General features: G+C 38.6%; 3 protein-coding genes across 3 annotated transcripts; all 3 read right to left on the reverse strand.

The window, feature by feature from the left end:
• Positions 1 to 1,001: 1,001 nt before the first annotated feature.
• On the reverse strand, positions 1,002 to 6,528 carry LOC101297793. The gene is made up of 7 exons (XM_004290171.1): positions 6,510 to 6,528; positions 5,929 to 6,072; positions 5,712 to 5,836; positions 4,286 to 4,490; positions 3,491 to 3,744; positions 2,450 to 2,625; positions 1,002 to 1,157 (listed from the first exon to the last, which is right to left on the reverse strand). The coding sequence occupies exons 3-6, from the start codon at positions 5,819 to 5,821 to the stop codon at positions 2,457 to 2,459; spliced, it is 738 nt and encodes a 245-aa protein (XP_004290219.1). The 5' UTR covers positions 5,822 to 5,836; positions 5,929 to 6,072; positions 6,510 to 6,528; the 3' UTR covers positions 1,002 to 1,157; positions 2,450 to 2,456.
• LOC101298083 lies at positions 6,510 to 7,893 on the reverse strand. Its single transcript, XM_004290172.1, has 3 exons — positions 7,707 to 7,893; positions 7,068 to 7,384; positions 6,510 to 6,729 (listed from the first exon to the last, which is right to left on the reverse strand). Exons 1-3 carry the CDS (start codon positions 7,805 to 7,807, stop codon positions 6,680 to 6,682), a joined length of 468 nt encoding a protein of 155 aa, XP_004290220.1. The 5' UTR covers positions 7,808 to 7,893; the 3' UTR covers positions 6,510 to 6,679.
• Positions 7,894 to 13,185: 5,292 nt separating this feature from the next.
• LOC101298383 lies at positions 13,186 to 15,786 on the reverse strand. The gene is made up of 3 exons (XM_004290173.1): positions 15,460 to 15,786; positions 14,920 to 15,074; positions 13,186 to 13,774 (listed from the first exon to the last, which is right to left on the reverse strand). The coding sequence occupies exons 1-3, from the start codon at positions 15,680 to 15,682 to the stop codon at positions 13,499 to 13,501; spliced, it is 654 nt and encodes a 217-aa protein (XP_004290221.1). The 5' UTR covers positions 15,683 to 15,786; the 3' UTR covers positions 13,186 to 13,498.
• Between the last annotated feature and the right edge of the window lie 9,987 nt (positions 15,787 to 25,773).

Below are 25,773 nucleotides of genomic sequence, written 5' to 3' on the forward strand. Positions count from 1 at the left end.
CATGAAATAGTTTGACTACCCTCTTTCTCATTGGTAGCATCGGAATGGATAAATGGGTAAATGGGTGACTTTTCCCTCAAAACGTGAAGAACACAATGGAAAACCAAAGTTTGATTCTCAGGATTCCCGAGTGGAAATGTTTTTTAAGTTCGAGCAATGATATTTTTTCATGGGTGCCGTTTTTCTAGTTTTGGGGTTTAGGATGACATGATCCCTGCTAATGATCGACGTATTTGGCTAATAAAACTTCTCGAGAACAATTTGCTTCTGTAGTGATATATGGTTGTGTAATACTCTTCTCCTATCTATGGTTTTATCCCACGTAGTTTACATAGAAAAAGCTTAACGACTCCACTGGACATAAAACCTCTAGTTGTATTTGATGGAGTTTTCTCCATCTTCCCATATTAAAGTTCATCATTCGATCAAGAACTTAAAAAAATAAAGGTAAAAGAAGCAGCTAAACATAAGTAGGATGTTCAATCTGGAAGTGTTAGCTAGGACATTGTTCCCACAATATCTTTTGACAGTTCTCATATACTTCCCCAGAACTTTGTTCCTTGACTAATTCCTTCTGGTTTTGATGTTGGCTAGGATGTTTGTACTCATGTTCTTTGTTCTATAATATACAGTGTTTTCTCGTAAAAGAAAAAAGAAGAAAAAGAAAGAAAAAAAAAAGGGTTATTTGTGTTCCCCGGCCCCCTCTTGTATTCTCACTTCTCTGCAAGTGTGCAAATAAGAGTCACTATAATAGTGCTGGAAATTTGAATAATGGTGTCCATATAATTCAGCAGCAAATAGGATAGTTTTTGAACATTTCTCCGCCACAATTTCAATCAGATCACTTGCATGTCAAGATTCTTAAGATCATAACAGTTGCCTGACTAGAGTCTCATGTAAGGTTCTTTACAAAGAACCCAAAGCCAGTGAGGTCCACAGACACACAATTATATCAAAGTCCTTTATCATTGTCTAATCATAGCTAATAAAAGGTATTTGCCTTATTGTAAACACTAAACACCAAGATAAATAATGGATTTCCAATCTCTTACTGTTTTGGTGCAACCCTTTAATCATGCCTCTCTTTCCTCCTCTTGTTTCCTCCACTTCTCTTCCTGCCTTGTCGACTTTGGTACCCAGATCTTGTACATCAGCTACTGCATCAGAAGAGAAATATGAACACCTACTAAACCCATCTATGAGGACACAAGAAGCGAAGGGGGGAGATAATTTGAGTGCACCTACTGCACTCTGTGCCGACGCTGGGTATGAGACCCTATCTAAGGGTGAGAACACCACACAGGGTGTTAGGTAACACAAGCTCTTTGTGAAAAGGGGGATACAGTGAAACACATTCCTTTGAAACTATAGTTATCTTGAACTCAAATGGAGAGCCTCTACTAACACCAAATGTGCTAGAGGTCGAGAAATCAAGCCAACAAATGCATGAGTGATGGAGCAGTTATTGCAAGTTCCTGAGACCCTGAAATACATTTGTGTGCACAGTAACTTTACTGATTTAGCGATAGCTATATAAGTTTTCTCAATAATGTGCTTAGCTTCCTCCTAATTAGGTCAGTTAAAAGGTAAAGGCTCAAAGTGGGAAACCATGCTTTAGAAAAAGGTATGGACACAATGAAGATTAGTGCATAATAAGAAGTTTCTTATCAAAGAAAAGATTATGGTCTAAAGATGGTAGGGTACAGAGATTATCTTCTGAAATTAACTTTTGCTTTTATGATCTACTGAAAAGTAATATCATTATGTGCCAGTCATTTTCTCATGCTATTGTTTCCCACCATTTTCATCATGAACATCAAGGGAGAAACCACACGCAAGTTTGGACATGATATAATGTCATATATGGAATATGGTGACACAAACATTAGTCACCATATTTAGAGGAACTTGTTGATCTTTCTGTATCTTAACTATCATAGATTTGTACTCATCTATTCACCAATCAACTTTATCTGAATAGACATCATTTCACCAAAACTTTACTGGCAGTAAGTACTGGAAATGGCTAGCTTGTTTAGTAAAATCTATCAATTATTTGCTGTTTCTAAACCGAGACTTAATCCAACTGAATACTTGCTACTACATCCCGTTGTCAAGCAATGCTGAGAAAGAAAACTACTTGCACAGTTCTATTGGTCTACGTTGCTACTCCAGAATTGCAAGAGTAGTTGCCAGCTACAATGCATACTAATCAATACACAATATCCTATTCTTACACAATTAGGAACAAAACATCCAAATTAATACTCAACTCTAAATTGTTGTCATTATGATTTCTCAGATTGTTATCAATGGGTACAACGGGTTGCGTCTAATGTCCCAATAAGAGCACTTCCATATAGCAAATGAATTTACAATCTTAGAATCAAATTGGCTATAGCAAACAAAAATGATGAAAAATATTGCAAGAAACAATGAAAAAGAATACCCGTCAATCACTTCCATCGCAGAGATTGCCTAATTCCGGTATAAATGAGTCCTAATGACCTCCCAATCAAGCAGACCAGAAAAAATGACATAGCCTTGCTGACTTTATCAATGACTGCTCTGACCAAAGGCATGCTAATGTCAGATAACTCAAGGAATAAACTGAAGTAGTACCTCCTGCAATAGAAATGAATGTGAAGGCAACTCAGATCAAATATTATTTTCGGAGGAGAAATGGTTCCAAATTGACAAACAGAATCATATTGACAAAGCAACTTTTATGTCGTTCCAAATTAAGAGGAGAAATGGTCCATAAATGAAATAAATTGATAGTACCACCAAAGAAGAGGGAAAAAAAAAACTAAAAAACAAGAATTATTAGTTCATCTATCTCTCATGTCTCTGGCCCAAAAGTCTATACCCATGGTTTAATAAGGTGTGCTTTCAATTTTGCTCTATATTGTGGGTGGGTCGGGGGAATATAAGCTAGATCATTTGTACCTGGTCAAGGTGACTAAACGATCACAGTATCCACAAACAGGAAACACAAAATGTGCTTCCTCAAGCAATCAAAGCCATATGTTCATCGTTCTGAATATACATGAGCACTATTTCTGCAGCACCTAGTTCATTATTTCGTTGGCCTTTCTCAAGCACCTAGAAAAACAAACTCAAGTGCACTCTTGTGCTATAATTTTATTCATGATTAACCTTTGTACACTTCTTCACCTAAAGAATTTCTCAATGCTCATTTCTTATAAGATTTTCTAACCATTTTGTCCATATACTATACCCTAAGAATGATTCAAGTATTATTGGTTCTGCCCTAATGCATCCCAGTAAGTATCACATTGATGTGATTCACATGACACTCCAATAAGAATCTGCTCAGCATCCACATATGTGTAGCCCTATGAAAACTAGCCATCTCAATAGTTCTCGTACATATCTGATTCACATCCCAATTAACAGGTAAAAGTGAAAGTAAAGTTTTTAGGAATGATTGAAATATGAAAAAAATTCTGAGAGGGCAAGATCATACCAGCCTGTGAGGGCCCTCAGTTCTTTTGTTCGCTTTACAGGCATAGAAAAGTTATTTATCAAAACATGGTCTAATGTTGAGGACGCAGTGTCAGATTTTTTATGGATGAGTCTCTTCCACCAACTGTAGTTTTCATTCCAGCTATTGTCTGCTTTCTTGATGAGTTGACTCTCAAATGTCCATAAGTCAAACCGATCCTCATACATTGATGCAACTGCTTCCAAATTTTGATACAACCATTGGTACAAAGCCACCTGACATAGAGGGAACATTTGAGTGAAAAAGCTCTAAATTTTGTTCTTTTATTTTCCATTGGTTTAAACTTTAAACATCACATTACTACAATAACTAGATACTAAAGGAAGCCTAAGAATAATGGAGTGGCAAGAATAACTTCTTCATATGTAACCATATAAGATTAAGAATAAAGTTAAAGGAAAGTAGATGTTACAATTAAAAGTTTGACAATGCGATCCATCAGCGTAGCGACGAGAAATAAGAAAATAAGCAAAATTAAAACGGACATGTGATAATATAATATTAGCAGTTTAATTCATCAGTGTTCATTTAAATAATGTTCTACTGTTCTTGTGTGTGTGTGTGTGTGTGTGTTAATGTGATAAAATTAGCAGTCCAATCCATCAGTTAAACAATGTTCGGTGTTTCTCTGTGTGTGTGTCTGTGACTGTGTACGTGTTGGGAGGAGAGAATGAGAATGCATTAATAATGAAAACTAAAGACCTTAGAATCAATGATCAAGCCACTCAGTTGTATAAATGAATAGTCAGATTGTACCTCATTACGTAATCTTTGTAGTGCTCGTGTTGACAAAGGACACAATGCCAAAGACATGCCATCCATTTCATCTGAGAAATTGCTATCAACAGAAATCAGCTCCAAATATATGCTTACTATCCCATCTGATAAAGTTATCACCAAATCTTCCAGTATGGAAACTCCATGGATCATAAACAGGCCACTGTCATAAGAGCAACCCTCCCTGATAAGACAAGAAACGGAAAGTATCTCAATAAAATGCAGGTTAATTGGAAAATGCAGTGAATGAGAAATTATCTAAATAATATAGATCTATTGTCAAATTGTACGCAAAAAGTATCAACTATTAATCACCAAAGTACCATCAAGGTAAGTTAACCATTCTTTCCAATTTTCCCCTGAGTCCCTTCTTTCTAGGAGAAACTGGGAATTGACATGTAGTTCAGCTTAAAAAATTTGTACTCAAATATGCTAAAACAAGTAAACAATAAGAGATCCTCTTCTGCAACTAAAAAAGTTATATTGTAGGAAGCTGGAGAGTCTAAAACGGAGATAAGTACTCAATCTTGAAACATGGCAGAAGCCTAATTAGTTAGCCAATTCTAAAGACACATTGCCAAGATAAAAGCTAGCACAGCCAAAAGGAATCTTTCTCTTGCTGGAAATGCCACAACCACTTTTCAAGTAAAGCTTCTTGTAGAAATTTTCCCACATCTAAACTCCACCCCCCAACTTCAGCTTGTATCTGCAAAACCACTTAACTAGATAATCCCTTTTCACCTCCAACTCCTTCTGACTGCTTTTTTCAACAGATATAGGAGTGCAGAAAGGAGACATTGCATATTGGTATGCCTGCTTAAGACCAGCAGAACACAAAAGACCCTCCCCCCCCCCCAACAAAGACAACCCTGAATACTTCAAAGGCCACTCGCACCCAAAAGAATCTTCGCCAAGTCTATCACCATTGTTTATTGGGTATTATTATCGTAATTGAACATTTAGCTGCACTTATCTTCATCCTGGGAACAGAACTAAAATCTTTTAAAACCATCAATAAATGCTAGCAGACAAAACTTACTGGAACTAGTTAAAAGGCTGAAATAATAAGACCTATTATGTTAACCATGTAGTTGCCAATGACAGGTAATTGGTATGAGGGGATCAATTGGGTATATAACATTCTACCTAGCCTATTATAAAGCCTTCACTAGTAAAACTTTTGTGCTCAAAGCTACTAAAACTAGTTAGTGCTGGTAGTTTCAATAGACTGCAACTCAAATATTAATATTTTGCAAAGCTAGAGAATCTGATTTTGCAGAAAAATTCAGAAACACAAAGGTGAGAACCAGGGTCATATTGCAAACATAGAGGGGAAGACGTTAGTTAGTTGGCCAATTCTATATAAACACGACCAAGAGAAAATACAATCACAACTGAAATTTACCTGAGTGAACCAAAACTAAGAAAGTACAGCAGTTCTGCATAGAGATCTTCCTTTCCAGAGTTCCTGATGTTCTGTAAAATGGCATTGTCGCCATTTAACTTTGCATCCATCAGCAAAACAAGTGCCTGACCAAAGTGGACAGCAGAATAAGCACTTTATCTAGAAGTGTACGTAAGATGCAGAAAAATATGGAGGGAAACATTCACTACACAATTACCTTGTTAGGTTTGCTGCTCAAAAGATCAAGTTCTGTTTCTAACCAGCTAGTGCATACAGGGAGACAGGAATTTTGTATGACACCAGAAAAATCCGCCAAGCAATAACCCGAGTTAACAGTTTGAGAATTGGAGATAGATTTGACCTATAAAAACAATTTTAAGGAGTATAATCAGCACATACATCAACTGAAGCAACTTAAGAACTCTTTGATTCAGCTATGTCTGTAATTAACATCCAAAAGGGACGTGTACGAAATAGCTCCTTTGTAGAAGTATCTCTTGACTTAGATAGTCATATTCCTATGCAAACAATATGTATATATCCATTATAAAAAGAAAGGATAAAGAGAGATATAATAGATCTCAGATAGAATAAATCTCTTGTCCGTCTTGCGAGTTCGAAGGAAGGGAATATAGCTTTTTCTAGATAGCAATTATAACACAAGAGTGGTTTTGCAATTAAGTGGCAATATATCTCTTAGAAATGGGAAAGAGACAAAGTATAGCAAAGTATCCATGGCAAAGCAGGAGTTGTCGAAAAAAAGAAAAAAAATAGCAAAGCAGGACAGGAGGTGCTTACCTCTTCCTCAATTCGCTGCAATGATGTCCATAGCAATCGTAGTCGGGGACCATCAGCAATAGCATTCAAACTTAAAGGTCTCTTAGCATAATACCCTTCAGGTTCAAGGACCCGATTTCCCAGATTGTCTCCTAGTTCAAGTGCTTCTAAAGAATCTGAAAGTTTCTTTTTCACTGCATCAATGGGATAACCTGAATCTGGATCATTGTTCTTTCTTGCACTGCAATTAGAGAAAATGCACTTTCAGAAACTGAAACAAACCCACATACCAACAACAGAAAAAGTTAATGATGATGATAACAACCAGAAGCTCTGCACCCATATTTCTATATATCTTAAGACAAGTTCACAGAAAAAGAAAAATGTTTTCCCAATTACAAGAACTTAGAGTTCAATGCCAATAGATTTTGCGGTCAATGGGCTCTTACACCCCTTGAGAACAAAGCTGACACTTGAGTTCTCAGTGGGTGTGTGGGCACTTAGTAATCTACCCAGAGAGACATTAAAAATGACAAAAACTTCAAGCTTCAAACTTTTGACATGCTTACCCTTACCTACCAGAAGCGTTTGAAGCCTTTGGAACTGCATTGTCGTTGATATTCTTCTGAAAAGGTGGACTAGAGTTGTAACCAGGAATTACTCCAGCCATATATGTGAGAAACACACTGGCTGTCAAAAGCACTTGATCAACAATAGGAACCCAATCAGAGGCGGTTGCACCATCAGAGCCTATCAAAGTCCCCAAGCAACTACATTTCAAACCAGCCTCTCCAGAAAAGGGACTAACTTTCGAATTTGAGAAGCCAGGAGGAGTGAAGTCACACGTCTTCCACATTGGAAATGGAACAGTTTTGCAATTTCCATAGGAATGCTTCCTACAGTCACAAATGTATTATAGAATGATGAGAATCCGTACATGTAAGATTGATCGTAAAGTATGAACCATCTTTTTTAAAGCTTTTCTAGAAGATACTATTCAATAAGGTGCGCAGTATGATTGGCATTTCCAACTAAACTGTGGTGTCAATTCGCTTCTAGAACTATAACTTTCTCTCTATAAAAAGTTTACCAAGTAACATGAGAAAAATGTTGATAACCAACATCAGCATTAGCCCACAATCCGCATTCTAACTAAACAAACTACTATACTATAAACCATAATCAAAACAAAGCAAGTAGAAACACAAATTGTTAAACCTTTGCGCAATCTTCGATTGTGAACTCCGGGGCTTCCCTCCGGCAAAACTCCTCTGCATTTGCAGCTTGACACATAGTGGAGATGCCAAACATTCTGCCATCACAATGAAAAAATTCCTCGTCACCCCACACAATCAGCACATTTGATGAAACCTCCAGGTAGGCAGCTACCACATCAAACTCTCCTAATAAAGATGAGCAAAGATAATGACTTTCTGAAACACCCAAAAACAGTAAAGAATCGAATTCAGAATGCAGTTACTACTGAACAATCTTCATAACAAACCGGTGTGTAGCTGAGCCCAGCAATTACATTTCCGGATACGCAATCGAATATGAGAGAGAGAGAGAGAGAGATGAAACCCACCTCCAACAGATTATGGCATGGAATTGAGTCAAAGAGTCTTATTGGAAAGCTACGGGGTGGGAGGAGAGAATCCTTTTCATTGCTTCTGAGGTTCTGAGATATGGTTTTAATTTGAGACCCTTTTAATTTTCTCCAAAATGAAACCACTATACCGGTAAAATACAGGAAAAATAGCCAAAATACCCTCTCAAGTCTAAACTTGACTTAAATAATTTGAGTCAAATTGTCAATTTACACATCCAATTTGCAACTGCGTCACTTTACCTCTTAAACTCGGTAAAAATAATTTATTTGCACATCTCCATCAATTTAACATTTTTCATCCAATTTAATGTTTTTCATCCAATTAACGTACACTAATAGGTATCAGATATCATGCTTTTCACGGTGGTGGTTGTTTCTAAGGTTGGATATGAATGAGATAGGTTAGTTCATTTCTTGGTTTTTAGTCTTCAATTTCCCTCCTTTTTGGACCTTAATTTTTACATTTTTCTTTTCAGACTTTAGCTTATGTTAGGCTAACTCTTTCTACAGTTAGTTGAGCCTTGATTGTAATGGTGGATCTTCGGATTCACTTGCTTGATCTTGTATGGTCGTCCTGATCAGTTAACCATTTTCTCAAAAATTTGGATTATCTTTATTTGGTGGTCAGAGAGAGGAAACGTTTATGTCACGAGCTCCAGACACTGATTAGTCTTTTAGAAAAGTGTGTGATCTCTATAGAGAAATACCCAATATTGTAATCTGATTAAGCTTTTACCATCAGAATACAAACTAGGAGAAAATTTGGAATTCATGATGATTGAGTTTCCTTTCTAGCCTAAATTAAATTGTATCTGATTCACAATAAAATTCCATGATCTTTTCATTTCATTCCCCAATCAACGCCTAATTACTGTAATTAATTAGTTAGCAATTAAATTAACGCGGTAGAATATTCTCTATATATTAGTACTTGAAAAGACAGACAAACATGTAAAGCATACCATTTTGCCTACACATACCTCATCTTCTTCAATGGCGTCCTCGGAGAAATCACTCTCTTTTTTCTTCTTTCTCATGCTTTTCTCCTCCCTGCAGATTGAAGCCAGCAGCAGATTTTTCTTCAGCAAAGCTAGCGGTTCCAAAAACAATTACAATGCCGAGGATGCCAACAATATCCCCCTAAGTTACGAACAACAGGCTAAACCTCTACCAGAAGTTGCAGCACCAACCAAGGCACCAAGAGTGGTTGTTGATCAACCAAAGGAACCAAGTTTCACTCGCAACCAGTACGGCGGCTACGGATTATTCGGTTCTACAGAGGGCACATCGGCTAACACTGATACCAGCTCAAACAACGAGAAAAACAACAACAATGAGGACAACTTCATTTACAATTTGGAGAATGATTTTAACGGCAATAGCAAGGACAACATTTGGGATGAGATTAAACAACAAGGTCTTACACAATCTTTGGAAGATGGTCGTTACAATGTTGATCTAGACAATGAAAATAAAAATAGGTTCAATGGTTACGATCCCGTGAGGAGAGGAAGCACTGGAAATGAGGATTATGATGGTGAGAGCGAGAAGCAGAACGAGTTCGACTCCTTGGAAGAGTTTGAGAAGTACCTGCAGAGGCTCGGATATCTTCCTTGATTAATTATGTATGATTCTTAATATGTTCTTTATGTGGATGAACCTGTTTATGCATCTGTTATTTGCCTCCACACAGTTAATAATTGGATTTTATTCTTATTTTAGAATTCTGTCTTACTTTTTATTTTTATTTTTGTTCCGAATAGTTTAGAACTCTATCTATGCTTGCTACAAATGTATTGTATAATTCAAAAGCTAGAACGTCAATGGTTTTTTAATTAGTAATATGGTGATTGTGGAATATTTCTTGTATTGAAAAACTAGATGTAAAAAGTATCACCCTCCAAGCAACCAAGAAGCTCGAATTGGAAAAATTGAGCAAATGGTCATAATCAGCATGGCTGGTGGTCTGGTCCTAGGAATAAATAAGTTTTGAGTTTACATGCCACAGACCATGAGCATCATCCAGATCCAGACCTCCTAGTCTGTTTCTTCTCCCTCCAAAGTCCAAACAACAGTAGTAAATGGAAAAATAGTGAAAAACTAGTACTGTGAATCTGTGACAACCTTCCTTCGGCCATGTATACATGAACTTCTGCAACGAATATAACTCTCCTTGTTGAAGCACGATACTATACGCGGTAGTGAGATTAGCCTCTCATGCAGCGAGAGAGGGCTGTCTACTGCAAAAGAACTTCATAGCTCAAATCCTAGCTAGAAAAGAATATTGCTTTTGGAACTACAGCCAAAAAAAATTCATGACGTGCCATTAGAATTGATAAAGTCACCATATTTGGCATGCTGCATCTACATATTGCTTGGAATTGAAAGGGCAAAGTATCTCTGCTTACAGATTATGATTAACAGGGATCGGTGCTTACAAGAGCTGAACAATGATAATACTTGAGGGAGATAATGTTGCAGACCCTTTTCAACCTAATTGTTTCCCTAACTTAACCACTCTTAGTACGTAGTTAAGAAGATGCACCAGACAAACCAAGGTCGAGACTAAACAACCCAGATTCTCATAAGCAGTGAAATCATTGAATAGAACCACAAAAACCAGAGGCCAGTAGAAAACTATGAGACCAAAAGCATCCCTAGTATTTACAACTGAAATTGCATGGAAGTATAACCAGGGACACAACCAAAAGCAGTGATCATTGCATGAACATATATGCTTCTGGCCGCTGTGCACTTATTGTCTTCTCAGCAATAATCTGTTAAGTTCAACCACTGATCTAGGAGGTTCAATATAAAATTAAGCTGTATCTGAGGATTTAGGTAGGAAACATGTACTAGGAATAAGGACACTAGAACATATTTTCTCCTCCTGCATTGGACTGTCATGGTCTCATGGACTCATAACCTCCTTCAGTTCCCACTTCTTCTCCAAAACCAGGACTAAAAAGGTCATTCTTAAATCTCATTAGGATCGAATTAACCCCAAAAATCCTTCATACCAAAGCAACTCCATCAGCCTAGAAAAAACCCATCTAAGGATTAATGACTGTAACAACAACTTTTCTCAAGACTTAATATCTCTCTCTCGTTTTGCTGCACTCAGAAGGGCACCCATGCATCCCTACATTACCCAAAGTATTAGGTATGTATCACTGTATCAGCTTGAGTCATGACTCACGATACATAAATTATAGAACTAATTTCAGTTTACCCCCATCAACTTTAGGTCGATCATCATGTTAGTCCTTCTTTTTTCAATTTCATCAAAAACACCCCTCAACTCCCAATTTTCATCAGCCGCGCATGTCCAAACCTCCAATCTCCATCTAATTCCTCTGTCAAGTGATGACTTGATATCAAGAAAAAAGAAAAAATAGACAAATTACATTCAATCCCACTAAAATCACTAAGGTTAGGAGGTTGTGATGAGAATGAAGATGTGTATCGATATGGGGGAAAAATGGTCCGAAAGGTAACTTTCAGAATTTAACTTTCTTCTTGATATCAAGTCATCACTTGACAGAGGAATTAAATGGAGATTGGAGGTTTGGACATGCGCGGCTGATGAAAATTGGAAGTTGAGGGGTGTTTTTGATGAAATTGAAAGAAGAACGACTAACATGATGATCGACCTAAAGTTGATGGGGGTAAACTGAAATTAGTCATAAATTATATCTCTTTGAATGTAAGAAATTAACCTGTTGACATGACACGAATGAGAATGCAGATTATATCCAAAGGCACCAAGGAACTGATCTTGGTAAGGCAGCCTGAATGTAAGTTGGTACCTCATCAAACCTAGGAGGGTAAATAATTGACCATAAGAACAAATACATTATGTTGAGATGGAAAGACCATTCCAGTGAAGATGTTCTACCTGAACTCTATGTATCTAAACAATGCATTTTTCAGTCATTTGTAAAGTACCTGTTTTATGAGTTCACAAACCATAGGCATTCTATTCCAACACCACAAATGGACTTACTTTAAAATGTAGCATGCTTTGAATCCAGCCAATTGTCAATCAAAGATACAACTTAAAGAGAGTCTGAGTATGCGCAACAAGCCATGCCCTAATTTCTCAAACTCTAGGTCTCTCACACAGCCACCTTCCTGATTTTATTTTTCTGGATGTGTTTTGGCTTCTTTGGAGGAAGAGTGAGTGCAGCTTTAGGTGGTGTTTCTTCCTGTGAAAGGCTTTTTTGATCAAAGCGTTAAGTGAGGCTTGATATATAGGCATAGTTATAATGGCAGAAAAAGAAAATATTTTCCTCAAGCTAATGTGAAGCAGTACTTTAGCCAAAACCTGATGTTGATCATAATCCTCTCCTTAACTGATGCTTGTTTCCAGACCATTTAGGTTTGAGGCATTGTGGATGCAACACAATAGCTTTGGGGTGTGATTCGAGATATCTAAACTGAATTTATTCCCTTCTGGTTAACTCGAAGATGTCGTAACTTGTAAAAAGGGGGTGACCTACTAGAGGTTGTTCTGACTTCTCACCGGGGTTGTACTCGTACATTTATGTAAAACGTGAAGCTACCTATGGCTGTAGTATTTATTTTTTTGGGAATTTCAACAACTTTAAACTGAATTTTGATACAGTATAATGGGAAGTTTTGATGAATCAGCCAAGGTCCATTTGGTTAAAAAAAGCAAGCAACAAGATTACCAGACACCATTCTGATCCCTAATGAATCAATCCCAGAGCATAAGATAGAGCTTTTACGAGAGAAGACATGTAGCCCTTGGCAAAAATCATGACTATTACGGGCAATTCTCCAAGCAGGTTGAGTTAGCAAGCAAAGGCTGCAAAGCACCACCTTTCATATCTCTAGCTCTTCTCGAACCAACGACAGTCACGTTCTCTCTTCCTCATGAGTATAGTCGGCATTGGGGGATAAGAAGGGTTTTGGTCTCATGACTTTCTCCTCCCTCATTGTGCTGTAATAACGCTACAGCTCATCTTTTGAGCTTCTACTAAACATAATAATAATAATAACAATATAGATAAACATAGTTAACCCAACTATAACTTTTTAAAAAATGTCAAGGACCTAAACTTTGCTGATAAATATAAAATGTCTTGCTCTTTAGATGCTGAGTTCAATTGCCATTGCAAAACGTTTTGAGATAAAATAATGGACTGTTCAATGCGAAAAAAAGGATTATGGTGCTCTAAGGAGGCAAAGTATGTCATCTATGCACCTTATAAGGGACCCAATTTATACAATTATACGTTTATACCATTATATGGATAACCGTATGCCTTGAAAGACTATGATAGCTTATTATCAAAATGATAAGTGGTGATCTATACCACAGTCAAACCAACTGCACTGGCTCAAATGCAAGACATTCTAAAACAACAGATGGATTTCAATCATCAATTGGCACCTCTGAAGATGTATCCTCGTTGGCAGGACCGGGTACATTCTTAGTTATTGAGGGGGTTGGATCAGATGAGGAAGGTTGACTCACAGCAGGAGTACCGTCATTACTGGTGGTGGTTGTTGGAGTTACTGAAGAAACGACATTGGTGACGGTGACTGGTGTTATACTTTCTGTAGTCGGTTTTGAAACAATTCCTTGTGCCTCTGCAGCCTCACGAGCTGCTTTCTCTTTGGCTTTCTTAGCTCTTTCCAGAACGTCTGCCTGTGGAATCAGAAATGAATGAATAGGCTTCTTTAGTATTCAGAGGTAAATAAACTATTGATATATAGCAACTAATTTGCATCATGATCAATTCCACTCCCATACCAAATCAGTGACAATCAGAATTGTTTAACTAACAATCTAACACTATCTGGTCTGTATGCATGATGATATGGTCAGCGAATTTAAGTGAAACCGTGTATAGAAGTAAAAGGGTTCTAACTTGGTTTGCAACTTTGTATTTATGCTTCAGTACCCCAAAATTGGGATATGAAAAGTGAAGATAACTGTTTGACTGCTAATCCAACACTATCTGGCATATATGCAAGATGATATCATTATCTGTTGCAGTATAGAACTATAGATCAAACTGCGAAGTCAAGTGAAATTGAGTATAGAAGCAAAAGGGTCTTAACTTGCTTTGTATTTAAGCTTCATCCACACAAAATTGTAATATGGAAAGTAAAAGAGAATTGTTTAATTGACAATCCAACACTATCTGGTGTATATGCAAGATGATATTGTTATCTGTACTAGTATAGAACATTAGAACTGTAAACCAAACTGCAAAGTTAAGTGAAATTGAGTATAGAAGCAAAAGGGTTCTAACTTCCAACTTGGTTTGCATTTAAGCTTTTCACCCCCTAAAAATTGGAATATAGAAAGAGAAAGAGAACTGTCTAAATCCAACACTATCTGGTGTATATGCAAGATGATATTGTTACCTATTGCAGTATTAAACTGTAGATCAAACTGCGAATTTAATTGAGTACAGAAGCGAAGGTTTTAACTTGGTTTGCCTTAAAGCTTCAGCCCCCAAAATTGGAACATGCAAAGTTATGTTTTGTTTTAAAGAAGAGGAAAACGAACTTCTCAAGCAAAGGAAAAAGAGAGTAGAGATTCATGTCTATGCATGATGATATAATGTAAAGTAGAGTGACTGAGAAACTAAGTAGTGCGTCAAAAATAAGAACACAATGATCTAAACTTGATTTCAGGTCTAGCACAAACCCCTCATTGTTATACAAACTTTCGAAACACGCTTGAAGGAAACTATCCACAATGCTCAACATTTATGGAACCAACAGATGAGAGAGAAAGAGTTCATGAATAGTGTCTAACACATGCAACTTGAATTTGCTAACCTGAAATTCCACTACTTGCTTTTGTTGCTCAGCTTGCAGCCTACCAATCGTACTCAAAAACTCGCCAACACTGGACTCAATTCGCTCATTTAGCGCTTCGGCTAGAGCTTTCCCCAAGAAAAAAGCATCCAGAACACTCTTGCTATCACTCTCACCTGCAACAACACAGTCTTCTCAACTCTTCACAACTTCAAATCAAACACCCTTCTCTTTATCCAATAAAAAATGACAATTCTGTAAGACAATGAACAAACTCTCTTCTTTTTTCCAATCCATAAATGAAATAGACAGTATCTCTGTCACAACCCAACTCACTCCACTATCAAACTTGAGAGTTATAGCGATCCAAGAATCTAAATCTTCATTTCTCACCTTAACAAAAACACCAGAGCAACAAAATTTCCAACTTCCAAATCCAAACCAACCAACCTCAACTATAAATTTTGCCAAAACACCAAATCACAAGAATTGGACCAATCTAAAGTTCAGACAAACCAATTTCAAATCAAGAAAAAAGTTCAAGAACAGAGTTTGGCATACCAGGTCCAGTGTTGCAGTGAACTCTGCTGCCTCTCCGAGACCCCTTTACCCCATAAAGCCCGAACCTTTCAAGCTTCAGATCCAAGGAGCTTACCTTGGGAACACTGACAGAACTGGAAGCATAGCTGAAACAGCTGGTTTTGGGTTTAGACACGAGAGATGAATAGGAAGAATAAGAAGGAAAAGTTTGTGGGGAAGCTGAAGCTAAAACCCCACAAATCATTTTGAGTTGAGAGTTCAGATGTCTCTGTCTCTTTCTTTGCTTTTCTCTCTGTTTTCTCGCTTTTTTCTTGTCAAAATCTAAGGAATCTATGGGGTTCGGACAGTCGCAGAATATGAAAACGTGGGTCGGGTCGAGACCGATGGATACTAGGTGGGTCTGGCATGCCCAACATTGGCCCCACTGGGGAGGTGTATCAATTCTTTGCAGGGGAAAGTGGTTCAAGATTTTTTCTCCTCCATACCCGAAACGAACACTTCCCCCGCAGAGTGACCACTTAGAAGTTGCGATATCATTCAACATTGTTTTATGATGTGTAAAAATCAGAGTCGTTGTCATAGTGAGTTTGATGCTCTTGCACAAACTAAAATCTCTGAAGCGTACTTGTAATCTAGGACATGTCATATTATGATAAGTTTGAATTCTAAAATTTTCGTGAAAATATGAATTTGATATGATTGATAACAACTTTTTCTTGTTTCAGATTCACTATTATTCTCTTCGATAGAAATGAAGAACAAATAGTTTACTTCAAATTTTAATACAAACTCTACATAAACAAGACTATATTCAAAATTAAGAGAGAAGAGGGCGAAAGCCTACTAATCTTCCAAACTTGTCCGACGGTATGCCCTCTCATCGACAACGAACGAGCTTTTTTCGACTTTTTGTGGGTCAGGAGTGAACTAAGTCTTTGATCAAAGTGTGTCTTTCGGATCAATGTTTTCGAGGGGCTCTTTTGGATCAGTGTCTCTTGGCGAGGCGGGGAAGGCTGTGTGTGGCAAACAATTGTGGTTGCCTCTACTACTTGGATTTAGGCTTGGGCTTAGGCTCTCTTGCTGGCCCAATATGTGTTTTTCTTAATTATGTTTTTTTAGTAAACCCTGAACTCTCAGGCGTGCAGTTAATAATTATATTAGTTGTATGTAGCGCTAGTCGGATTTTGTGTCGGCGTGTCCACCCTTAGTTTCTTGTCTGCTTTAAGTAGGCGGTGAGTTTCTTACTTCGTCAAAAGGTCGTTGTCGCCTAGTGGTAGTGTGGTAGGACAAAGTTAAGTGTTGTCGGAACTGTCTTCTGACGGTGTTAAGGCCTAAAAATCCAGATAGCATGCCCAATTAATTCGTTAAACCTGATTCATGCTTTAACTCGTAACATCATGTCATGCACGTGGACCCAAGTCATATTCATGCACTTGAGGCTTTCAAAAATGGGTGTGGCGTGAAAGGTAACAGAATTGCATGAGGTCCACTATTAGTTTTAGGATCGTTGGTAATCTCAGGATCTCAGGACCGAAATTTATGTCCAACGACCTAACTTCTAATACGGATAAATGAAGAAGAGAGGCCCAAAAGTTAAGCCCAAACCCTTTAAGATCCATTTTAACATAGGATTCTTAATTCCAGCCACACAAGAAAATACCATAGAGGTACATTTTCCCAGCAACACAACAACACAACTGAAACACGCAAAAGTAATCCCAACAGTAGATTTCACACATGAAATTTGCAAACTTGTTCACTTTCACATGTTTCAAAGCATATTCTACAATTTCAGCTGTAGACACAATCTGACAAAGCAAAACGTAATACAAAACCCAATATATGCTTTTAACCAGGCCATTCCTTTACCCAGCAGTAAAAACATTCAACCTTTAGCTTATAAATAGCTGTTGTTATCAACCATAGAGAAACCATAAGGAGGAGGCTAGCAAGCTTTCTAGTACTCCTCTTCTGCTATGCTACATCCCTCCCACGATACTTCTCAAGCCCTTATCCAATCCTAAATCCAAATCCAACCCTGAAAACATATATGCAAACCAAGTAGCAAACTCAAACACTTCACCAATTTCTATCCCAAAAACCCAACTCATATCCCTTATACCCAACACATTTTTCTCATCTATGTTCTTGATCTTTAGATCACTGTTGGGATCTCTTCTTCTGCAACGCATGCTTTTCTAACTCCCATGCCATGCATGTCTTGACAAGCCTTTCTTTGAAAATGTCACGTAATCAGTCCACCGCTGTTAATTTACATGGAGCTGTCGGGAGAAACACAACAGTAAATTTCATTGGATTTTCAGTCATTCGAAGTTTGTTGGGCCTAGTCTTCGCTAACTCAGACAAAAGGGACATATTTTGGGCTCGACCATGCTTGTCTCACTGTCGTATCACCCTTAATCAAAAGTGCCCTCCACAGGCGAAAACATAATTGGAAAACTAAATTATTGAACATTACGATAATACGATGTTTAACCATTTTGCATAACTAGTAATCTTCTCATTATGTCACCACTCAATCAAAAGCAAATGATCAAAGTCGCAATTAGAGCAGTATTCTTTATTATATCGGGGTATACTCTAGATGTTTTTTTTTTTTTTTCCGAGTAAAACATAGCAATATCATTCAAAACTTATGGGAAATTGTCAGAATAGTACGGATACATACCTTCTCTTACCAGCGTAGGGTAAGTTAGAGGAGTTAGTATGCTAGTACTATTCCATTATACATCAACTCATTTATCTGCAAAAATAAATAAACCTAGTTACTAAGGAAAATTGCAAGGAAATAGTTATTGTTCATAAAAAAACAAACTAGAAAGCAATAGGAAGCAACTCTTCAGATTTTCTCCTTGCCCGTTGCAGTTAGGCTAGGAGGTGCTATCAGGAATGCATAACAAGCTTCTTTCGCCTCAAGTACCTGTTGAGATTTAGGAGGATTCTTGTTTCTTGATTCATTGGGGCGTCCTCTCTTCTTCGTTTCCTTCTTTGTTCTAGTGTTTGCCTGCATCAGTTCCTTGTTGACCAAAATGTTGTCAGAAGATTCAAAGAGGTTTAGAGACCTAGTTGTTAGCTTGCCAGGGAATTTTGGACCTTTTTGCTTCTTACCACAACCAGTTCCTTCCTTCATTGCCACATGCAATAGCTCAGGCAAAGGGTTTTGCAACTTTGAAAGGGACCTTGTAGATGTAGCTTGTAAAGAGCGCTTGACAGCATGCTTCCTAGCAACACCATTCTGGGAATTACTTTTCCCATCAGCAGCTCAGTTGGTGTGACTACAATCTTCAATAATCACATGTTATGTTGCCTCATAGAGCAAGGCCAGAGTAGTATATGCTAAGCCAACTCCCATACTTAATTCATGATGGTGTTGAAGCTCTGTAGCAATCCCAATCTGCTTCAAAGTCGTCGTATTCAAAATTGTAGTTATCACAATGTCAAGGGTTTCATTCTCTTTCTCAATGTTCTCACTGATAGCAGTGCCAGTTTTCTTCTTCAAAAGCACATGCTTTTGCGGTTTGGGAACACTGTTGGATGGCAGTAAAGGTTGAGTGCCTCCACCCGAGCTAGTTTCTCCTTGGAACTTGAAATTGGTGAGATTTTCCCTAAATTTTCGAGGTCCAAATCCATAAGGGGGTGTGACATTCTGCACCTGCTTGTTTTTCTCCATTACAGCCAAGTTCAATTTTCCCAATACAGGGCAAAAATTGTTTTAATGATAGATAAGCTTGCAAGGATCACATTTACCAACAAGTTTCTCATAAAAGAAAGACACCTCCTGCTCAATCTTAGCATTGAATTTGATCGACTTTTTCATACAAAAGGGTTGTCTAATATCATGAGTAGTAGACACCTAAACTCTTCATTTTCCAAAAGCTTATTATGATGATGGATGAATTTACCAGTTGCAGAACCAATGTCCTCAATCCATTTCGGCGTTTCAAATTCAAAGGGGATGTTCTCGATCTTGACCCAAAAATGTAGCATATTGAGATCAATGATGTGGATTAGAGTAATTCTGTCATACTCCTGCAGGATGATCGGTTCATGATGGTGCCGTCACGGGCATCTATGGAAGACTTTGTTTCGATCTTTTCGCATATCGAAAGACAAAATGAATCGAGCCTATGTCTCTTGAATCTTGAATCCTTTCGTTAACACCCACACTCGCTTGAAAAAGATTCTCAAGTCATGGAGTTGAACTACCTCCTTGACTAAAGACCGTGCTAGCAGATAGAAGGTTTAGGATTCGGCGATTGTGACTTTCTCGTTGAGAGAGATCAAGCGTATCTTTTAGGGCACGAGAAAAGTTGGAAGAGGAATTCGTAATTCTTACACGAATGAGACTGATCACACCTGATCAGTGAAAATCATTTACGAGTGAGTGTTACACTTGACAAGCAGATTGGTTTTGTAGTTGGCTATGTGCTTAGATAGGTAAAAGATACTCGGGCTGAACTTTTAAATCCGGGGCTTTGGGCAAAGGATTTGGTAACATTGTCTCATCCTCCACGCTTGAAAAATTTATTGATAGGGTAAAATAATTACATAAGGAAAGGAGGATTAAACCAAAGTCACTTCCCCAAAGAACAAACAATATTGATACAAGACAACAAACTGAACAAACAACGGAAGCACAAAAACTTTACAACAACAAACAAGCACCAACTAGAGCTAAGAAGACCAAAATAATATGAATCTGTAAGGAGGTTTTTTTTTGACAAAGGACGAGAAGCCAATTTTATTGATCACACTTGAGAGTAAGAACAACAACATGAACACGATCCGCTCGCAGGGGCTACGTGAAAATTAAATCATGCAAAACTACATAGTAGACTTATGTAGTAGACATTAAACAATCTTTATGCTGAAGACCATGGGGTGAAGCTTTATGATTGGTGAAGGGGCATCTGTTGAGACAGCTGGCACATCTAATCCTTGTGCAGAAGATTTAAAAGACTATTGTTTGGCAAGAGACAGGTCTAGGAGGGAGATTAAGAGGCCTAACAAATTCCAATAAAAATAGAGCTGTTAGCCTTGGAAATCTCTGAGTTGGTTATTTCATGCTTGGGATTTGTCTCCAGCATTTATTTGTCTTTAAGTCTTTGTTTTGCCTTTATATGTAAGCTGTAGAGAATGGAAGAGTCAGTTTTGGAGAGATGAATTACTGATAAAACAAACCTTGTTCAAGGTACTGTTTCCTTTTCCCTTTGTTTGCCTTTGTCCTTCTTCTTATTCTCAGTTACTGAACCACATCAAGTGGTATCAGAGCCGCAAGGCTTGGGGTTTCCAACAGCATCCTGATGGTTCGTGGTGGACGCCGTGGTGGGCGCGGTCATCAAGGACGCGACCCCCGTGATGTCGAGAATGAAGAATTAAGGAGACAAGTGCAGCAATTGACAGAGCAATTGGAACGTTTTGAAACCAAGAGTCGTGAGGAAGATGAGTCGACCTCCAACGATGGCGATGAAAATCCCTTCTTTCACTTTCGTGCTCCGCATGAAGAGCCAGGTGGAGAGGGCAGGTATGATCGGGCTGGTCAGTTCGATATGAAGGTGGAGATTCTTGAGTTCGAAGGGAAGATCAAGCCTGAGGTGTTTATTGATTGGCTAAACATGGTGGAAAAGGTCTTTGACTATAAAGAGATGCCAGACCATCGGAAGGTGAAGCTTGTTGCTGTCAAGTTAACAAAAAATGCATTAGCTTGGTGGGAGCAATTGAACATGAGGAGGCTGAGGATGGGAAAATCAAGAATTACTACCTAGGAGAAGATGAAGAAGGCTTTGAGAGGAAAGTTTCTACCAGACAACTATCTTCAAGAATGGTTCTCAAAATTATACAATTTTCCACAGGGAAACAAATCGGTGGATGAGTACACTGAGGAATTTGATTTGCTCATGGTTCGATGCAGTATTGATGAACCGGAAGAGCAAACTATTGCCCGTTATTTGGGAGGGTTACGGAAGGAGATTCATGATGTGGTAACATTGCAGCCTTATTGGTCATATGATGATGTCTACAAGCTTGCAGTCAAAGTAGAGAAGCAATTGAAGCAGAAGGCTAGTCGCACGGCAAGTGGATTTGGTCCTTGCAACCCTATTAGAAAGGAACAGCCTTTTGTATCTGTTCGGGAACCCGAAAAGCCGATTCCAAGGCATTTTGAGAAGGGAGCCGATGGTAAGAGAGATGGCAGCTCTAGTTCTAGTCGGTCAACCGGTTTTGGCAACCGAATGGTGAAATGTTTCAAGTGCTCAGGTTTGGGGCATGTGCAAGCTGATTGTCCAAATAAGAGTTTTGTCAACTTTGCAAGTGAGGCTCTGGTTTCGGATGACTCAACCAAAGAAGATGATACTCCTATATATGATGAATACAATGATGATGATGATGACGGTGTTACATGGAGTGATCATGGAAAGGCCTTAGTCATTCAACGAAGCATGAATGCTTCAAGAGTTGAGGACCATGACTGGTTGCGCCACAACATTTTTCATACTCGGTGCACTGCCAATGGGAAGATATGCAATGTAATCATAGATGGTGGAAGTTCAGAAAATGTTGTGTCACAAGAAATGGTTGACAAGCTAAGGTTGAGGGTCGAGAAACGCCCAACTTCATACAAGCTTGCTTGGTTCAAGAAAGGAAGTGAGGTAAATGTTGATAAACGTTGTTTAGTTTCATTTTCTATTGGCAAATTGTATCAAGACAAAGTGTGGTGCGATGTGGTACCTATGGATGCATGTCACTTACTGTTAGGGAGGCCATGGCAGTATGATCGAAAAGCTTTCCATGATGGGTACAAGAACACTTATACTTTTGTGAAGGATGGTGTTAAGGTGATTTTGGGGCCTTCAAGAAGTGATCAGACAGTAGCCAAGTGCAACACTCAAGAGAGGGCTACCTTCCTTACCATGACAGAATTTGTAGAAGAGATTCAAGGAGAAGCTCAAGTGTATGCGTTGGTGGTGCAAGAGGTGAATGCTGGAAGTCCAATTCCTCAACGGCTTGAACCTTTATTCAAAGAGTTTTCTGATGTTATACCTGAGGAGTTACCAAAAGGCTTACCACCTATGAGGGATGTACAACACCAAATCGACTTCATTCCAGGATCTAATTTACTGAACAAAGCTGCTTACCATATGAGCCCAGCCGAGCATCTTGAGCTGCAAAGGCAAATTAGAGAGTTAGTTGAGAAATGACTGATCTGAGAAAGCATGAGCCCATGTGCCGTGCCGGCCCTTTTGACACCAAAGAAAGACGGGACTTGGAGGATGTGTGTGGATAGCAGAGCTATCAATAAAATCACAATAAAGTATCGGTTCCCTATCCCTCGTCCAGATGATATGTTTGATATGCTTAGTGGCTCTCAAGTGTTCTCCAAGATTGACTTGCGGAGTGGGTACCATCAAATAAGGGTTAGACCGGGAGATGAATGGAAGACGGCCTTCAAGACTAGAGATGGGTTGTATGAATTGCTTGTCATGCCTTTTGGATTATCAAACGCACCAAGCACTTTCATGCGCCTCATGAATCAATTATTTCGACCATATATTGGTAAGTTTCTGGTTATTTACTTTGATGATATTTTGGTGTATAGTTTGAACGAAGAACAACATGTTGAACATCTCAGACAAGTGATGCAAGTCCTCCGAGAACAGAAGTTATATGCCAATCTTAAGAAGTGACTTCTTAACCGATAGCTTGGTTTTTCTCGGTTATGTTGTTTCAAAAGATGGGATTAAAGTTGATCCAAGCAAGGTGGATGCTATACGAAGTTGGCCTACTCCTACTAATATCTCTGAGGTACGAAGCTTCCATGGATTAGCTTCTTTTTATAGGAGGTTCATTCCACATTTTAGCTCAATTATAGCCCCCATCACTGATTGCTTAAAGAAAGGTGAATTTGAGTGGAGTAAAGAAGCTGCTGAAAGCTTTGAGTTGGTGAAAGAGAGAATGACTACTGCCCCTGTGTTAGCAATGCCAGATTTTGAGAAGGTGTTTTCATTAGATTGTGATGCTTCCCACAAAGGAATAGGAGCTATTCTCAGTCAAGAAGGAAAACCAATTGCCTTCTTTAGTGAAAAGCTCAATGAAGCAAAGCGACGCTACTCAACTTATGATGTGGAGTTTTATGCTATTGTCCAGGCCTTGCGACATTGGCGTCATTATTTAATTCACAGAGAGTTCATTTTATTTTCAGATCATGAGGTTTTGAAGTACATAAATGGCCAACATAAGCTTAATGCTAGACATGCCAAATGGGTGGCTTACTTGCAGGAATTTACCTTTTCAATTCGTCACAAATCTGGCATCCAAAATAAAGTTGCTGATGCTTTGAATAGAAGGTCAGTTTTGCTGAGTACTATGCAGGCCTCAGTTATTGGGTTTGATGTCCTAAAAGATCAATATGCCGAAGATCCTGATTTTGGAAAGAGTTGGAAAGAATGTCAAGAAGGAAAGGCTTCCAAATTCTTGTTGCATGATGGGTACTTATTTTATGGCAGCCGTTTGTGCATACCAAGGTGTTCTTTACGTACTGTTATAATCTCCGAATTGCATGATGGAGGCTTGGGAGGACACTTTGGGCGCGACAAGACTTTGGGGTTAGTTGCAGCAAAATTTTATTGGCTTGGAATGCATAGAGATGTTACTAAGCATGTGGAGAGGTGTCGAGTATGTCATATAGCCAAGAGTAAGTCTCAAAACACAGGTTTGTATACTCCATTGCCGGTTCCCGAATCGCCTTGGGAAGATGTCTCTATGGACTTTGTTTTGGGGCTGCCAAAGACAAGACGTGGGGTTGATTCTATTCTTGTGGTGGTAGATAGATTTTCCAAGATGGCACATTTTCTTCCCTGCTCCAAAACCTTCGATGCAACTCATGTGGCTCAGTTGTATTTCAAAGAAGTTGTCAAACTTCATGGGGTTCCGAAGTCTATTACCTCTGACCGTGACCCTAAGTTTATCAGCCATTTTTGGAGGACACTATGGCGTAAAATGGGAACTCATCTTAAATTCAGTAGTTCTCATCACCCTCAAACCGATGGTCAAACGGAGGTGGTGAATCGGTCTCTTGGAAATCTGTTAAGGAGCCTTGCTGGAGAAGAAAAGCATAAATGGGACCTCACTTTGTCTCAAGCTGAGTTTGCTTACAACATGTCCAAGAATAGAACAACAGGAAAGTGTCCTTTTGAAATAGTCTATGGAGTGATTCCAAATAGCCCCCTTGATCTACTTCCTCTGCCAATTTCGAACAGATTTAGTGGTGATGTTGAAGACATGGCAGAACACATCAAGGAGTTACACTCACAAGTCAAAAAGAGGTTGGAGGAGAGTAATCAGAACTACAAGGTAGAAGCGGATAAGCATCGAAGATATATGGAGTTCAAAGAAGGAGACTTGGTGTGGATTAATCTTCGTAAGGAAAGGTTTCCAAGAGGGAAGTATGGAAAGCTTAATGCTAGAGCTGATGGTCCTTTTCGGGTGCTTAAGCGTATAGGTGAGAATGCTTACCAGATTGAGTTACCTGGAGATATGGAGGTATCAGCAACTTTCAATGTTGCTGATTTGCAACCTTATTATGAGTCTGTTAGCTCGCAGAGCTTTGACTCGAGGGCGAGTCATTTCAAACAAGGGGAGATTGGTGAAGGGGCATCTGTTGAGACAGCTGGCACATCTAATCCTTGTGCAGAAGATTTAAAAGACTATTGTTTGGCAAGAGACAAGTCTAGGAGGGAGATTAAGAGGCCTAACAAATTCCAATAAAAATAGAGCTGTTAGCCTTGGAAATCTCTGAGTTGGTTATTTCATGCTTGGGATTTGTCTCCAGCATTTATTTGTCTTTAAGTCTTTGTTTTGCCTTTATATGTAAGCTGTAGAGAATGGAAGAGTCAGTTTTGGAGAGATGAATTACTGATAAAACAAACCTTGTTCAAGGTACTGTTTCCTTTTCCCTTTGTTTGCCTTTGTCCTTCTTCTTATTCTTAGTTACTGAACCACATCAATGATCAAATAATAACGTCTTGGCAGCAAAAGAACTAGGTAACCAGCCACAAAGACTCAAGTAGGAAGGGACAAGTCCGCAACCCATCATTATTGACCACTTCCGAGACCACTCTACGCAAAGGGGATAACCCTAGAGCATCAAGTAACCCTAATAAAAAGCCAAAGCCCAAAACTAAGAAACGCCCTAGACCCGCAAGCAGTCCTAGTGTAAGATAATTAAAAACAAAAATAACAAAAACAGAACTGAGCCAGCCCAATAATAGAATCCAGCCCAAACTTCTGAAAGTATGGCCCAAGCCTGAACCCTAGGGA

Source organism: Fragaria vesca, linkage group LG2 (assembly GCF_000184155.1).
Source record: "Fragaria vesca subsp. vesca linkage group LG2, FraVesHawaii_1.0, whole genome shotgun sequence".
NCBI lineage: Eukaryota > Viridiplantae > Streptophyta > Magnoliopsida > Rosales > Rosaceae > Fragaria > Fragaria vesca.